The sequence below is a fragment of the Chinchilla lanigera genome, unplaced genomic scaffold, assembly GCF_000276665.1.
Source record: "Chinchilla lanigera isolate Chin_1 unplaced genomic scaffold, ChiLan1.0 scaffold00133, whole genome shotgun sequence".
In the NCBI taxonomy this organism is placed as follows: domain Eukaryota; kingdom Metazoa; phylum Chordata; class Mammalia; order Rodentia; family Chinchillidae; genus Chinchilla; species Chinchilla lanigera.
Genome location: NW_004955534.1, coordinates 1,263,715 through 1,281,160, shown reverse-complemented (window position 1 = coordinate 1,281,160; position 17,446 = coordinate 1,263,715). Strand labels below are relative to the sequence as shown.

The following is a 17,446-nucleotide window of genomic DNA, read 5'->3' as shown; positions in this document are numbered from 1 at the left end:
CTTTTCTCCTTTTAATACATAGGTGGTTTTATTCTGTTTTATTACTATTTATGTTTTAGTGCTGAGGATTGGACCCTGGGCCTCAGGCATGCTAAGCATGCTCTGTGTATTTAGCTGCACCCCCAGACCCTATATGTAGTTTTAAAATGGAGAAAGCAGTTATCAAAATAAGACCCATTTGAGGTTTTTCAATTATGTCACTGATATGCCTATAAAATTGCAGGAGAAATAAATATAAAAATTGAACACCTACAATTCCAAATACACTGACAAATATGAGACTCCTAAACACAGTATTAAGATAATTTAGATGTATCTTTCAGAGCAATTAGATTAATAGTATCTCATTTTTATAATTAGTAGCAATCTGAAATAAGAATTTATATCTACTAAGTATAAAACTATACCCTTTAAAATTTTGAATTAGTTAAGTATATTTTTCTTGGCTGGGCATGGTGGCACACACCTGTAATGCCAGCACTCAGGAGGCTGAGGCAGAAGGATATTTGTGAGTTCACAAAAACAAGCCTGCACTACAAAGTGAGCTGAAGACCAGCCTGAACTGCATAGCGAGACCCTGTCTCAAAAAGATAAAAAGAAAAATTCTAAAGATATTTTTCTAGAATATTGTGGTTTTTATACCAGTGCACAAAACTTAAAATTAAGTAAAAATTAAGAATTATTTATCTCCATTATCAATCCTTAATTTTAAAAATATAATTTTTTACTCCGGATGTTCGGACATTAGCACAAGGAAGCTACTCTAACCACCAAACTGGCATGCTTTAATAAGTGGAACTCATGTTTCTAATTAATCGTTTAAGTATTCCACAGTTACCTCAAGATTTCTTAGAATTTATCCTTCATAGAAGTCTGAGACCCCAAGGAGAAGAAAAAATGTTGTTTTGCATTTTTAAAATGTTGAATTCAAGAGAAGTTTGTGTATTTATTTATAGATGCCATCTATTTTTAAACTGAGAAAATGCTTAAACTAGAAAACCTTAATCTAAAAAATTGTCAACAGCAAAATCCTTAGGCTTTTCCCTCCTTGGCTTCAATGAATGAAATGATCCAAATCATCTTATTTTGTTAATTAGCTGACTGAACTATGATAATTATTCCAAGGTACTAACACAAGTTAAAAACTTAATTGGTTAACTAGCCATCCAGTGTGAGAACTCCACAGTTCGCCAGTACTGATGCATTTTTGAAGTTTAGATAAGACCTGGATGCTTTCAAAGTAAAGAAAAATCCATTTGAGTGCATAATTGAAAAGGAAAAGTTTTAAATACACTTAAACCATGCACAATGATGCACACCTATTATCCGAGCTATTCGAGAGGCTGAGGCAGGAGGAATGCAAGTTTGAGGCCAGCCTGGAAAAATCAGTGAAGCCCTGTCTCAAAATTTAAAAATTGCTGGGGATATAACTTAGCGTGGAGGCCGTAGGTTCAATCTCAGTACCGGAAAAAAGAAAATCTGTGGCAAGTCAGGTAACTAGAAAAGTGGGGAAAAAGTGAACAACTTCAAAATCCTTTTTTCATTTGTTTGTTTTGGCCAAGCGTCATAGTGACAAGTGCCTGTAATCCCAGCTTTCTGGGATCCTGAAGCAGGAGGGTGGCAAAGTGAAGGCCAGCCAGGACAATTTTGCAAAACCCTGTCTCATCACAAAAAAAAGGGGGGGTGGTATACTAAGGCGGTATAGCTCAGAATTCCCTGGGTTCAATCCCCAGTACTTAGAAAGGAAAAAACCGACCAAACAAAAAAATCCTTAAAGGCAATTTGTTTAACAAACAATTGGGCAACTCTGCAGTCCTTTGTTTTCTGTCACTAAGTGTACTTTGACAATGAGTATAAAAAGAAGAGAGAATGTTTGAAATCTATGACATGCATCCATTGCCAAAATTTTTCTATTTTCTCAAATTCCTAAACCCTTTCTCAAAGTGCGTTATAGAACATTTTTAATCAAGATGCAATAAAATAATATCAGCTGACACACTGGAAACAGATGTTCTATTTAGACTTTTTAAAAAATGCTATTAGATAATGCCCAAGAGTAACAGCAGTGAGGGACCACTTTCAGATTCTTCTCTTCACTGGCTCAGGCAGTGAACTAACAAGAAAGGGGAAGGAGGCCTGTGCTTCTCCCTGCAACCCCTGCACTCTCAAACTTCTCTCCCACAGCCTGAGTTTTGTTCATTCTACCAGAGAGACCTCACAGATTATCATTTGCTTCTCTTTACCGAAGTCACCTCTAAGTGGCAATATTGAGTGTCCCTTTATCTTTCCATCCCCCAAAATATAAAATCAAAACTAAGCCAGAATTTTCTCATTTCTATTAGGTCTGAGAACCTCAAAATTTCTCAATCTCATTCTCCAGAGGCTGGACTTGTCTGTACTTCTTTCTCTTCGTGAGAGAAGGCACAACTGTTTTCCCCAGGGAAGACAAGAGTCAAGTCTCTGGATTCTTCCACTGCCACCTAGCATCCTAGGTTCAGCAAAGCTTCTAGCCTGTGGGTTTCCTCCTAAACCCAGGAAATGGAACTTCCTGTTCTATATGGTCTGTTCTTCTCGTTCATTTTAGGATAATATTGCTCTTTCCCAAGTCTTTGTACTTAACCTCTAATCACTGAAGTTTCCCAAAGCTTTTTATTCCCTTCCTCTCTCCCAGTCAGGCCTTTTCCCTTCATGCTCTTCCATCAGGACCCTTACCTCTCATGCTTCTTCTGACTCACTGTCATATATTATCGCGGATTAGACTACTACCCCATCAAAACCCTCACCTTTTGTAGGATCACTTGTCCTCAAGGTAGTGGCCCCTACCTGGACAGTTTCCATATTGCTTTCCCTAGGTGAGCATCCAGGAATATAGGAGTAACAGTGATTAAGGGCAAAATTAAGAATGTAGGTTAAATACCAGACAGATTAGTAGCAGTATCTCCAGGACCACTGTACACACAGCTACCTAGGTCTATATTAGATCCCTGAAACCGACGCCTCTTACTGTTGGGATATATACACTGGCTGGCAAATTTCATCTGAAAATCTTTCCAGGACTAAGAGGAATCAGAATTTTACCCAAGCATTTTATTAAAGGCACTAAAAAAACATGGGGCTGGGGATTTAGCTCAGCGGCAAAAGCGCCTGCCTGGCAAGCGCAAAGTCGTGAGTTCAGTTCCCGGTACCGGAGAAAAACCAAAAAAATAAAAAAAAAAAAAAATAAAAAAAATAAAAAAACAAAAGGATCCTGGGTTTTTGTGGGTATTGGTAACTTAAGCAAAAAAGGAGAAAAGGATATGGTCTTCTATAGGATATGGTCTTCTCTAGGTAAGTGTCATACTTATGTTGCCTAGGCTGGCTTTTAACATGTGGTTCAAGTAGTCCTCCTGTCATAGTCTCCAGAGTAGCTGGGACTACAGGTGCATATCACAGTGCCTGTGATACAAAGAGTTGTTGTTGCTATTGTTAGTACTGAGGATTGAGCCTATGGTCATCAGGCACATAAATTAACACACTTAACAAGGATAGTGGACTGTGAAGCTACAGATCCATGATAGTTTTCACAATGGATGATTTGGCAATAAATTCCAGAAATGGGTGTTGAAATCTTATGTTTTGAGACAAAACATCACTGTCTCCTTGAAATATATACCTTCTCCTTAAAATATATACCAGGAGACTCTCCCAAGATGCTTTTAGTCTAGTTTAACTTCAGGCACAGAAGTATATCTTTCTCTGTGCTCCCCTAGCTCATGCCATTCTAGAAAAACCCTAAATTTGGGGATAATTTAAATAATCCCTTCTGAATATACAGGACTTCTTCCCAGTCATGGGCTTAACTGTCTGAGCCCTTTAGGCGTTGGCCTCTTCTTTGATAAAGACTACAGTAAAACCTTGGTTTGTGAGCATAAATTGTTCCAGAAATTTGCCTATAATCCAAAACATTTTTATATCAAAAAATTCCCCCATAATAAATAGCAGAACCTCAGATGTTTTGTTTCACAACCCAAAAATATTCATATAAAAATGATTATAGTACTGTAATATAATACAAAATAATAAAAATAAACATATTAACCTGTACTTACTTTTCAAAACTTTCGTGGCTGCTGTGAGGGAGCCAAGAGAGAGGAGGGTTATTTTGTAGGATGGCTTTCACTATCACTGCTGCCATCACTGCTATGCATTACCTCAATGGAATCTCTTTCTTTTTGTGCAACTTTAGCAAGGAACCTATCCAATAACACTTGCTTGTGCTTCCTTTTGAGGATTTTGTGGAAATGTGACATTACATTGTCTTTAAACAGATTCATCACTCTCATTGCTACAGCCTTATTCAAATGGTGCTTTGTTACAAAATTTTACACTGTTTCTCACGTTTTTAATGTCTCCCTAACCTCAGTTGAAGTGAACGATTCCTCTGCCTTTTTCACTTGTTCCTCTGCAAACGAGATCTCCTCCATACTCTCTTGCTGTTGTGAGATGATCACCCACAATTCTGTAGGGAGAGAAAGGAACCGTTGGCTCAGTCAAGATCATGTGACATTTGGTGTCCCATACTACTCATATTGCAATACATCACTCACTTATCAAGTACAAGTTCATTAGTAATGTTTGCTCATCTTGCAGAACACTCACAGAACAAGTTACAATTCAAGGTTTTACTTTACATCTTTATCTCTTCGTTCCAGTCTTGGCTCTTCTTTATTGCCAAGCTCATGATTTCATAGAGGTAATCCACTGAAATGTTTTCTCTTAACTTGTAAATTTTTCTAGTATATTACCACTCAGAGTGTTCCACAGACTAGCTTCTACATTAAGAACTGTTTACTAAGGGTTCACTGCAAGATAAGGCATATTGTCCTGTATGTAACTCACCTATGTCCCTAAAGACTGGGCTGTTCAGTTTAGCTGATATTTTTTCATAAGAAGACTGTTGAAAAAGGAAAGGAGGAATTGATTTACATTCTGATTCAAGTTCCTTGTCTTATTATGGTCTAGTACTTTGAATAGAAGTCTCTCATAATATGTCTAGTTAGCTTTACTTTCGATGAGATGAGTTCTCAAAATCCAGGCCCTGGCATGGGTTGGGCATACTTACCTTCAGATGTGAAGATAGGTTTTATATTCTATCTTCAGTGCCTTTTCCCTAACTTCTCTGAATGAACAAGACTCTAAAATCTTGTGGATCACAGTAAATATAAATTTCATTTCTACCCCACTTTCTTAATGAAAATCCACTGATTACTCCCCATGTATTTCTCCTTTCTTAAAAGCTTACTCCAAATTAATCCTTGGATTCAGCAAGAACCTGTCTCAAAATAAAAAAAAGTTAAGGATGTAGCTCAGTGCAAAGGCCCTGAGTTCAATACCCAGTACTACTACTACTAATTATTATTATTATTATTAATAACTATAACAACAGCCTTTGTCCAGGCACTGTAACACGTGCCTATATTCCCAGCTACTTAGGAGACTAAGACAGGAGGATTGCTTGAGCCCACTAGAAGCCAGCCAACATAGTAACACACTGTTTCAATAAAAAAAAATCTTCCACCCCCAGACATCCATCTCTCTCATAGAAGTGTGGTGCTTACTTGATATCTTATGTTCCATTAAGCATCTTACCCAGAAGGTATGTCTAGTTAGCTTTTATTTAGGTGAGATGAGTTGGCAAAATCCAAGCCTTGATATAAGACCTTTCCTGAGAAATCTCTTTAAATATGAGGTTTGTTTCCTTCAATCTTCTTTTTTTTCTTCCCCAATCTCTATCCCCAGAAATATGACCAGATATCTGGGCATGAGAATAAAGGTCATTGCTGTGTTCTTTTGCTTTGTTTTGTTTTGTATTTGTACTGGGAATCGAGAATAAAGGTCATTACTTCTAAGCATCACTATTAAAGAGGATATCAGACAGCAGATTCCAGTAGCTCTTTGTTCAGCGAATATCAGAAGGAAACTTTTCCACTGGCTAACAGAGTTTGTTACACAAAGGCTGAGTTTTTCTTGAAGTCCAAAATTACAATAGACTTAGATAACAGAAGAAGTAGCCACAGCAAGTGCTTGGACCAGAATTTATAGGGCAGTTGTATGGCCTTCTACACCTAGACCTTTGCTTGACAGTAACAATTTGGTCCACAATCCTACAGCAGCTCTTCTCAGCTTGAATTCACTTCCTCCTTCATAGGGATCCACAACAATTATTTTTCTGCCTTTGGAAAATTTATTTATTGGTTTCCTTGTTTGATCATCATAATTCATGGAGTTCTTCTCATATGCTAGCACCTGTTCAAAACATTTTACATTTCATTTAATTCTCATAAAGTAACTATTAGTATCCCTATTTTAAAGGTGATAAATCTTTTACAATCCCAGGGATTAAGAGTGCCCCAAAGCACACAATTAGAGATAGTTCTAGGTCTAACTCCAAAAGCTGTAGTTCTTCAAATGTGCAGTCCTGTTTCTCCAAGGATGCTTCATCCCTGCCATTGGTTTTATTTCCTGCTTCTCTTACAAGCCCTAGGCTAGGCTTTCTCCAACAATTCACTTCCTTTTCCAATTTTCAGTAAAGTAACATACCAGATGATTACCAAAGATCGCTGAGTGGCTGCCCTCTTGTTTAGATGATCAACCACAAATGTACACAGGATAAAAATTTTAATAAAAATTGTTTAATAAAATTTTAATGAAATTTTTTATATCACACTTGGGAAATATCTGTGCTAGCCATTGAAAAATGGTGCATAGTCAGAGTGAGACTTATTCATAAGTAGTTTTGGGTCATTTTTTTGGGAAAAAGACCGATAGACTATGTAGTGAATGAAAATAATTTATATAATTCTCTTTTTTTTGTAAATGAAACTTGTACTTACGACTTTAATCCTTCCAAAAACATGTTTATATAAAAATTGCCAATCCTATAAGGCTCTTTGTTATTTTCTGCTTTTTTATAAATGTACATCATGGCTTTTTTCACACAGAATTATTCCCTAATGGATGTTCAGCCTTCAAGAAAATTACTCCCAATATAGATGAAGAAGGAGCAATGAAAGAAGATGCTGGAATGATGGATGTCCATTACAGTGAGGTAAGATCCCAGGGCCTGCACTTTCAGTTACATAAACTTCATTTCTTAAAGTTTATATTAAAATTATTATAGCTAACTGAACATTGAAGGATTAATGAGCTTTAAATATTAAACCAGCCCAGGCAGAGATGTTCCTATTTAGAACATAGAGCCCTGCCTCTGGCAGTGCTCCCATCATGTAGTATTAGAATTGTAACATTTCCTACTCTCAAATCACCATCCCAGTTACTAGATTAGAGTCAACAAGTGGAAAAATCTCCCCAAAATAGAGTTAAGATCATCCTTTACTTCACAAAGTATTATTAAAATACTTAGAAATGAAAATGTTCCATTCTATACTTCAGATAGAAAACAACTTCAGCATTCAGTCAGCCAACGAAGATTTATTGAGCACTGACTTATGAGCAAGGCTCTGAATTTGGTAATATAAGAGCTATAAAATAATTAAATATGATTTAATTGACCTTTAAGGTCTCCTGAAGTGATAATACTCCTAAATGAAATGGAAACAAACAAAATAGTACCATTTGAATAACATAAACAGCAGGTGGCATGTGAGTCAGAAGTGAGAGAGATGCCTTTACACTGAGGTCAAGCAGTGGCCATAGGATGAGACACAGGTTTGAAGACAGAGGACACTGTGAAGGCTTTCCACCAAAGAAGGGCAGCAAGGACAAAGGCTGAGGTAGGAAAACACAGTTGTGTTTGAGGCACAGTAAATGAATCCATTTGACTAACCCAGTGGGTTCACATAGAGAAGAGTAATAGTTGGAGACAAGATTTTCAAAAATTTTGGTCTATTATCAAAGATATTTGAATGGGATAATGAGACAATGGAAGCAGTGAAGGGAGAAGTTAATTTGGTGGTAATGGGGTAGACGTATTGGAGGCAGATGGGTAGGGTGGGAGGCAGAGACGAGGGCAGGGCTGCCCTAATTGCCCAGACAAAAGGCAGTCAGGACTAAACCAGAATAGTGAAAGATTCAGGAAACACTGAGGATGGGAGGAAAGCAGACTTGCTGGACAGGAGGGAAGAGTCAGAGTATCTCTTCCAAGAGATTTGAACCTTAATGAAAATAGTTTTGCAGGGAAAATGGTTAGTTCAATTTTCAATGTGAGTTAAATTATTGAAAGGGAAATAACCATCAGGCCATTAGAAATGCAGAACTGAATCTAAAAGGAGAGGTTGGGGCAGAAGTCAACATGTCGGAGGTATAGCCTCTTAAGAACCAAAGCAGAGCAAGTACAGAACGTAACATGACGGGGAACAAAGGACTGAACCATGGAAAAAAAGTCACAATTAAAGACTGGAAACATGAAAAAAATACACAAAAGAAGAGAATTTGAAAGGGTTGTACACCCGTACAAGTACATTTTTAAAAAGCTGTAAGTAAGAGACATGAGCAACCAGGTTAAAGTTATAGTGACACACTTTATATAAATACTTTATGAATTAATTTTTAAAATATAGGCAAATCTTCAATGAGTTCTTGTTTATGTAGCTAAATTGACAGACCTAGAATATTCATCTACAAGTTCTGCATGTGATTTCTACATATCAGTAAGGAAAGGATGGTGATACTGTCCTGATCGCTTAGCAGTATACATGAAAGCTCTGCATAAGTGTTTGAGCACTATATAAGTATCAGGCTTTTTCACTGACCTACTTGGCAGTGAGGTTTCTTAAAGTTATGTTAGTATCTTTTTACCCTCAAAACCTAGAAGAGTAGATACTTAAAACATGGTTGCTGAATTATTAATCTTAAAAAAGAATTAAGTTGCTTTAATTTTAATCCCAGTTTAAGTGACTGTGAAGCCTTAGGAAAGTTAATTTACTTTTCTTAATCTTAGTGTTAAATCATCCCCCCTGAACCCATGAGACTAACAGTTTTAACAGGCTAACAGCAAAAAGATTCTGAGGTTTTTGTGAGAGATTAGTATTTCACGATAGCTGAATTTATATCCTTGCCTTCCAAAAAGTGCAGTGCCAACTTACTCACAGAAATGACCTTGAGCCTGACCCTATTAGTATTCTCAAGGAAAGCAATAACTTTTCTTAGTAGTGAGTCTTGTAGTAACTATAATTGATTTACTATGTAGACATATTTTTACAATTCTTTTGTATTTCTAAGTAATAATTTATACATACATTTTTATTGTGCTGAGGATTGAACTCAGGGAGCACCAAGCTAGAATCCCCAGCCTTTTTATTTTATTTTTTATTTTGGGACAGTTTCAATCATTTACCTAGGCTAGGCTCAAACTTGCAGTCCTCCTGCCTCAGCCTCCCAAGTAGCTGGAATTACAGGCATACACCACCACACTCAGTTTATGTATGTTTTTATTTAATATACAGACATTCCTTATTTAACAACCTAGTTGCTTTCCTGCAACTAGGCCATTAAATCAATTGGTTTCTACATGAGAAATGGTATATAGAATGTAGATTATAATATTCAGAACAAAGTAGTAGTCAAACAAATGTCAACTTCATGACTTTGCTTTTATTTGCATAACTCTTACATGCAGCACTGCAATGTATTACAACATAAACCTACAGTACAGTACTTACTGTACAGTACAGTCAGCAAAAATTATAGTACTATATAAAGAAGATGTACTATACAAAAAGACACTGAGACTATATAAATAAGATGTACAGAACTGTACAAAAAATGGGTCATAAGTCGGAGCAGTGGGTCCAGTGTCCAAACAGCACTCCTTGATCTTAGGATCCTTGATCTTAGTCCAAAAAGTCGTTAAACAGGTAGGTTGTTAAATAAGCAATGTCTGTATACAGGTAGGATCATGTTCTATCAAATGCCATTTTCTTTTGCTTTATATCACAGGGCTTCCTTTTTGTTTTAATTATTTTCTCATTGCTGAGACAAAATACCCAACACCTACAAGTTAAAAGAGGAGAAGTTTATTTTGGTTCACAGTTTGTAGAGGTTTCAGTCCAGTCAGCTGTCCATAGGAAGGGCAGCATGGCTAAGGGCCATTGAAGAGGAGAAATAGTCCATGGTAAAGCAGGCAAGAGACAGCAAGCAGCAGCAGCAGCAAGCCTGCCTTCTTTCTGTCCCTCTATATTTTATCCAGTATACAAACCTATTGATTGGTGCCACCCATACCCATGGTGAGGCTTTCGTTATCCACACCCTAATCCCAATATCACAGCCTAGGTCCACATTCACACATCCTAATCCAGCCACTGTCAGAACTCCCCACAAATGACCACATGAGGCTTTGGTGGGACATCTAGATATAAGCCACAGCACGCCTCATGCCCTCATTAATGAAAAAAATGACACTGATTTAAAAGTTATATTGAAACAAAAAAACAGCAACAGTTGTCCATTTAATACTTGTATTTAATTACATGAGTTAAACTACCAACAATGAAATCTCATTTTTAAAAAAATATATTCTTGACTTGATTTGCAACAGTTCAAACATTTAACATACAAAAAATGCATACATCTTAAGTGAACAGTTTGATGAATTTTGACAGTTGTATAAACCCATGTAAACTTCCACCAGAAACAAGTAATAGAACACACCCATTCCTACAGAAATAGTTCCTTGGACTAATTTCCAGGCACACTCCCTGTCCTCACCATGTCGTTTCTACCATGACTGATTAATTTTGATGTTCTAAAATTTTGACTCATTCCATGTGTATTTTTGTGTCTGGCTTCATTTCCTTAAACTGATTTTTATAGTTTCTTCTTTTTCATTACTAAATATTCCAATATCTTGATATATAATTTTTAATACACTTTCTTGTTGATGGATTTTGGATTGTTTTCTGTTTGGGGCTATAATGAGTAAGACTGCTTTAACCATTCTTATCTCTGTCCTTTTACACACATATGCTTTCCTTTCTCTTCAGTAATATTTGGAATTGTTGGGATAGTGGAGTTGCTTTTAATGGTGGAATTATTAGATCCTAGGGAAAAATACATATAACTTTATAAGAAATATTGTATAAGAAATTATATATATATATATATATATATATATTTAACTTTATAAGAAATTTCCAGAATTTCTGAAATGGTTGGGCCATTTTCCACCAGCAGTGGATGAGAGTTCCAGTTGTTCTATATTCTCAACAACATCTGATCTTTCTAGTCTTTTTTTAGCCATTCTGTTAGGCATGAATTAGGCATTATAACTTTTATTTGTATTTTCCCTGGTGACTAGTGATGTTTAGTACTTTTTTACGTGCCCCTGGACTTTCTTCTGTAAAATGTTCTGTTTTGCCCATTATTAGAAATTGAGTTGTTCACTTTTTTATTGTTGATTTATGGGATTTCTTTCTATATGTACTGCAATTTTGTGTACCAGTCTTTCACTTACCTGTTATGTGTTCATGTGGTACTGGGAACTGAACCCAGGGCTTGTGTACTAAACTACATACCCAACCCTTTATTATCTTTTATTTTGAGACAAGGTCTTGCTAAGTCAGTAAGTTGCCCAAGCTGAGCTCAAACTTGTAATCCTTCTGCCTCTGCCTCCCAGAGAGCTGGGATTAGGAGTGTGTACCACCATACCTAAATAATGTCCACTTTTTTATTGGTAGATATTCAGATGGTCCACATTATTTTGGAAGAAAATAAAACTTTCCTTTGGCCTCATTAAATTTACTTTGTCACCGTGGTCAAAACTTCACACACACACACACACACACACACACACACACACACACACACATGGTCCATATAGAACAATCTCCCACAAATCAACAATAAAAAAGTGAATAATAACTCAATTTCTACAAATGGACAAAAGAGAACATTTCACAAAATGTGTTCAGGAGCACAAGAAAAAGTACTAAGAAAAAGAAAAAATATATACATATATATATGCTGTTTCTGGGCCCTCTACTCTATCACTCATCTGTTTGTTCACATTAATGCCAATGTCACACTATCTTGTTTACTATTGTTGTATAATAACATCTGGTAGCGTTCACCTTTTAGCTTTATTCTTTTTCAAAATTGTTTTAATTATTCTACATCCTTTGAATTTTCATATAAAAATTAGAAACATCCTTTCTACTTCCTCAAAATAATTTTTTGGAAGTTTTTGTGGGGATTTTACTAAAGTTATGCATTACTACATGGTTAATGGGAAGCCTGCCCATATTGAGTCTGCCAATGAATAAACATTTATTTACATTGTCTTTAATCTCTTCCAGAAATATATATAGTTTTCAAGGTAGTAGTCTTCTGTTAGATGTATTGCTAGATATTTGATATTTTGATACTGTTACAAATTCTATTGCTTGCTTTTCTGCTTTATGTTTCAACATATTATTACTAGCGTATAGAAACAATTGATTTTGTGTGTTAACCTTATATCCTACAACTTTGCTAAATCTGTTTATTAGCTTTAGTAGTAAATATATTCCTTAGCATTTTCTACATACGCAGTCGTGTTGTCAACACAGCAAAAGTTTTACTTTTTCCATGCATGTGCCTTTTTCTTGGCTTGTTGCACCAGTCAGGACTTCTAGTGTAATGGTGAATGAAGTGATGAGAGCAGACATTCTTGAACTGTTCACTTTTAGAAGATGTGTATACATCCTTCAGATATTTAGTAGATGCTCTTTTTAAGATTGAAGAATTCTTTGTTTCCTAAGCTATTTTTAATATGAGTGGATGTTGGATTTTTAAATGTTTTTTTCTGCCTTTATCAATCAATGATGATATTTTTCTCTTTCATTTGATGTATTTCATGGTATATTACATTGATTTTTTTTCTAATTGTTAAGTAACTTTAAAACTATGCATTAAACTCCACCATTTCATAACTGGTTTCTAATTTTCTTGTGCTCATTGGCTGTCTGTTGCTGGGACAAATAGCTGGCACCTACAGCTTAAGGGAGGGGTGGGTGTTTTTTGGCACATGGTTTCAGTTCGTGGTCACGTGTCTCTGAGGCCAAAACATCATGGGAGAAAGGTATGGTGAAGGAAATCTGTTCAACTCCTGTCAGCCAGGAAGCAGAGAGCAGAGAAAGAGTATGAGAAGAAGGGATGAGGGACTGTATATAGCCCCCAAAGTCATAACCCTGTGATCCAGCCAGACACACCCAGAAATGTGCTTTTCACTAATCTAGGCATCTCTCAAACCAGTCAAGCTGACAATCAAGATTAACCATCACATTCCCCAAAATTCATGGTTTCCACTGCTGCTAGGAATTTTAATTTGGTCATTAAATGTTAATATATTGAAGATTTATTAAAGTAACATTTATTGAACACCTACTATATAGTACCACTATACTAGTTAATAGAAAAATCAATATAAAAATTATTTCTGCTCTTGAAGAGTCACAGCCTATTTGGAAAGTCAGATACACAGACGATGTGTAAATAAACATTTTACATATATAAATATGTACCCCAAGAATCAACAGAGCAGGAAACAAGGCACCTAATATTTAGCCTACCTTGTGTTTATCAGAAGGATCCTGGAAGAGGTGGTACCTCTGCTGTTTTAAAGAGATAACCAGGTGAAAGGAACTAAGGGCAGAGGCTGTAGCAAGAATAATAACACAAAGCTAAGACACACCTGGGTGCTTCAGGGGAACTACTAGCAGTTCATTATTATTGGAGCATAAAATACAAGACTTGGCATGTTGAATGAGGAGATTATTTACCCCAAGTATTAACAGAGCAGGAAACAAGGCACCTAATATTTAGCCTACCTTGTGTTGAGCAGAAGGATCCTGGAAGAGGTGATACCTCAGCTGTTTTAAAGAGATAACCAGGTGAAAGGAACTAAGGGCAGAGGATGTAGCAAGAATAATGACACAAAGCTAAGACACACCTGGGTGCTTCAGGGGACCTACTAGCAGTTCATTGTTATTGGAGCATAAGATACAAGACTTGGCATGTTGAATGAGATTATAGAAATATCAGCTAGATAATTGCAAACTTTGTGCACCAAATAGGAGATCGTCTTTATTCTGTGAGAGTTAGGGATCTGAGACACGATCAGGGAAAAGTGACATGATCAGGTTTGCATTTTAATCAGAACCCTATAATACATGGATAGAGGATATATTTGGAAATGCCAAGACTGGAGGCAGGAAGATCAGTTAGCAAAAAAAAAAAAAATAGGAAAGTCTTGAACCTTAGCAATAAGTGTAGAAATGAATAGGAAGGGTCAGATTTGAGAAATATTTAGGATGTAAAACTTTTATTTTTTTTTAAATTTAGCTTGTAAAACTTAACAGGACTTGATGATGAACTTGTTAGAGATTGAGTAAAAAAAAAATGTATTAGTTTCCTAGTATCTTAGGCTGTTATAATAAAACATAATAGATTGAGATAGATTTTAAAATTTTTTTCAGTGCCCGGGATTTAATCCATGTCCTTCACACTGAGCTACATCCCCAGTCTTTTTGAGTTATTGTTATTTTTCATTTGAGACAAAGTCTCCCGAGATCACTAAGTTGCCCAACCTCGGCTCAAGTTTGCACTGCTCCTGCCTCAGCCTCCCAGAGTGTTGAGATTACAAGTGTGCACCACCACATTCAGTTTAGATAGCTTATTAACAATCTTATCCCAAGCTTCCTAGAGGCTGAGAATTTGAAAATCAAGGTTTCGGCAGATTCACTGTCTGTTGAGGGCACCCTTATATGGTGGAAGGGTTCAACTAGCTCTCTGGGCTCCCTTTTACAAGGGCACTAAAATCGTATTCATGATGGCTCTGCCTCATGACTTAAGCACCTCCCAGAGGCCCCACCTCCTGATACCATCACCTTAAATGTTAGGATTTAACATATCAGGGGGCACACAAGTTCAGCCTATAGCTGTAGGGCTGCCATTACAAAGTACCACAAACTGGATGACAAAACAATACAAATTTATACTGTCTCAAAGTTCCATCAGGGCCATGCTTCCTCAGAGACTCCAGCCATCCTTGGCTTTTGGTGGTAGCTATTGGTGTTTGGCCTTCCTTGTCTTGCGATTGCACCCTTCCTTCCTAGTCACATGGTATTTTCCCTATAAGTCTCTCTTCTTTTTAGGATACCAGCCATATTGGATTAAGGAGCCACCCTCCTCCAGTATGCTTTGGCCTAAACCAATTACATCACAATGACCTTTTTTCCAAGTAAGGTCATATGTTGGAGGTACTGGGGGTGAGGACTTCAATTTACCTTTTTGGGGAACCCAATTCAACCTATAACAGAGGATAAAGTCAAAACTGCACTTAGTTTTCTAGCTAAGGGTTTATATGATGTCACTGGCTAGATAAACAGGTGAGCGCTACAGGATGTTTGTGTAAGGGACATAAAGGAAAAGGCTTTTTAGAAGTCATTTCTATAGATTTAAAATGCATCTCTTTAAGATAGAAACAAGCTGTTAAAATTTATGGGCAGCATAATAACAGCTTTCTCTTTTTATTGGGAACATGAGCTGTTTGTTCACAAAAGAGTTTGTCTCATAGCAGCCATTGTCATTCAGGCACAGTGAGATATAGCTTCATGAGTCATTCACCTATCATTCTCATTAATTTTAGAACTAAAGTTTAGGAAGGAAGCATTGTTTATGAAAGTTGCTTTTTTTTTTTTTGCAGAGGGGAGGCATAACAGGAATCAAACTCAGGACCTTGTGCTTGCCCAGGCAGGCTCTGTGCTGCTGAGCTATATGCCTGGTCCAAAAGTTGCATTATTTTAATAAGCACCTATAACTAATGCAATAGCTTGAAAAAGTTGTCACAGTTTTGTAAGACTAAAGGTATATATCATATAGTCTCAAAAGGAAAATAATGAACATATACAGGTGAAGTGGAATTCACCCTCTTAGGCATTCAAAAATCTTCATTTATTTATTGTTAATGCATAAATAGGACTCGGTGTGATATCGCCATATGTGCATATTGCATGCATTTATCATATCCAACCACTTTTCAACCTTAACACTCCCACTCCCCAGCCTTCTCCTGGTGCCTAGTAATCATTATTGTACTTTCAGATCATTGCACACATTCTCAATTTAGAACAAACAATATATCCCCTTTCAAAGATAGCCTTTCTCAGTGTATTCCCATCTACAAGTACAGTTAACATCTTGATTATGAGAATAAACAAGAAGATAGTTTACTATTGATTTCCTGCTTTAAGAATGTTTCTAGCCTAGATATAATCCTAGCATTTGAGAGGTTGAGGCAGAAGGATCTTGAGTTCAGTGCCAGCCTGAAGTACAGAGCAAGACCCTGTCTCAAAAATAAAGTTTCTGATTTCAAATATTTCAATTACTTTTATTTAGAAAATATAGTCACAGTGCTGGGGATGTAGCTCAGTGGTAGAACATTTGCCTAGCATGCATGAGGCACTGAGCTTCATCCCCAGCACCAAAAAATAAAAAACAGAAGGAAGATAGCATTCTCACACAAGTACATTTCTTCTGTGTACATCATTAAACTTAGTACATTGTATTTGCTCTGTATTAAAACTTAAAGTGGTTCAAAATTTGTTTAAAACTCTGTAACTATTTTTAATTCTTAATTGGATTTTTCTCAATGCAGGAAGTTTTGCTGGAGTTGCTAGAACAATGTGTAGATGGCTTATGGAAGGCAGAACGTTATGAAGTAATTTCTGAGATATCCAAGTTAATCATTCCGATTTATGAGAAACGCCGTGAGTTTGAGGTAGGCTACTTATACATTTTCATTGTGGCTTATATATTTTATTTTGGCCATGGGAAAAACACTGACTTACTTTCATTGTCACTCTCCTCTGCACCTTCTGAAGAACCAAAAGTGCATTGTTTTATGACATTTGTATTTTGTCATGGGATATAGATACTTAATATATCGTTTTGTAATATTTACCCAATTTGAAAGTCAAAATCCAGGCTAGGGATGTAGCTCAGTGGTAGAGTATTTACCTAGCATGTACAAGGCCCCGGGTTCCATCTCCAGCATGAAAAAAAAAAATGACAGACCTTAAAAATGTTAAATTGTAATTTTAATAAGCTACCTTATATTCATATAATTTATCAAATGAAATTAAGGGTAAAAGATTCAAAACATAAATTGGAACTTAAATTACACTAATGATTCTCAAAAGTACTTTCATCCAACAAATTCCCCCTCTTCATCTCAGGACATAATCAGTCTTGTTTTCACCAAACTTTCACTTAAAAAAGCTATCAAATTCCATATTGGCCAAGATAAAGATAGAGACATGATTCTACTCTTTGCAGTTGGGTAAGGAGACTAGCAGTGCTAGCATATAATAATGTGAAAAATAATAAGATACTTGTAATTGTCCTACTATGGGGAAAGTTTTTTTTTCATTTCACTTGCCAGATAAACTTTTAATAATTGACAGTTACTAAT

General features: G+C 36.3%; 1 protein-coding gene across 2 annotated transcripts in view; it reads left to right on the top strand.

Annotated features, from left to right (window-relative positions):
• The window catches only part of Dock11 (dedicator of cytokinesis 11), a 192,474-nt gene that overhangs the window by 150,554 nt on the left and 24,474 nt on the right, over positions 1-17,446 (top strand). For both annotated transcript variants that reach the window (XM_005410460.2, XM_005410459.2), the window contains 2 exons: positions 6,981-7,087; positions 16,631-16,753. In XM_005410460.2, coding sequence (XP_005410517.1) covers positions 6,981-7,087; positions 16,631-16,753 — 230 coding nt within the window. The remainder of the gene's footprint in view (positions 1-6,980; positions 7,088-16,630; positions 16,754-17,446) is intronic.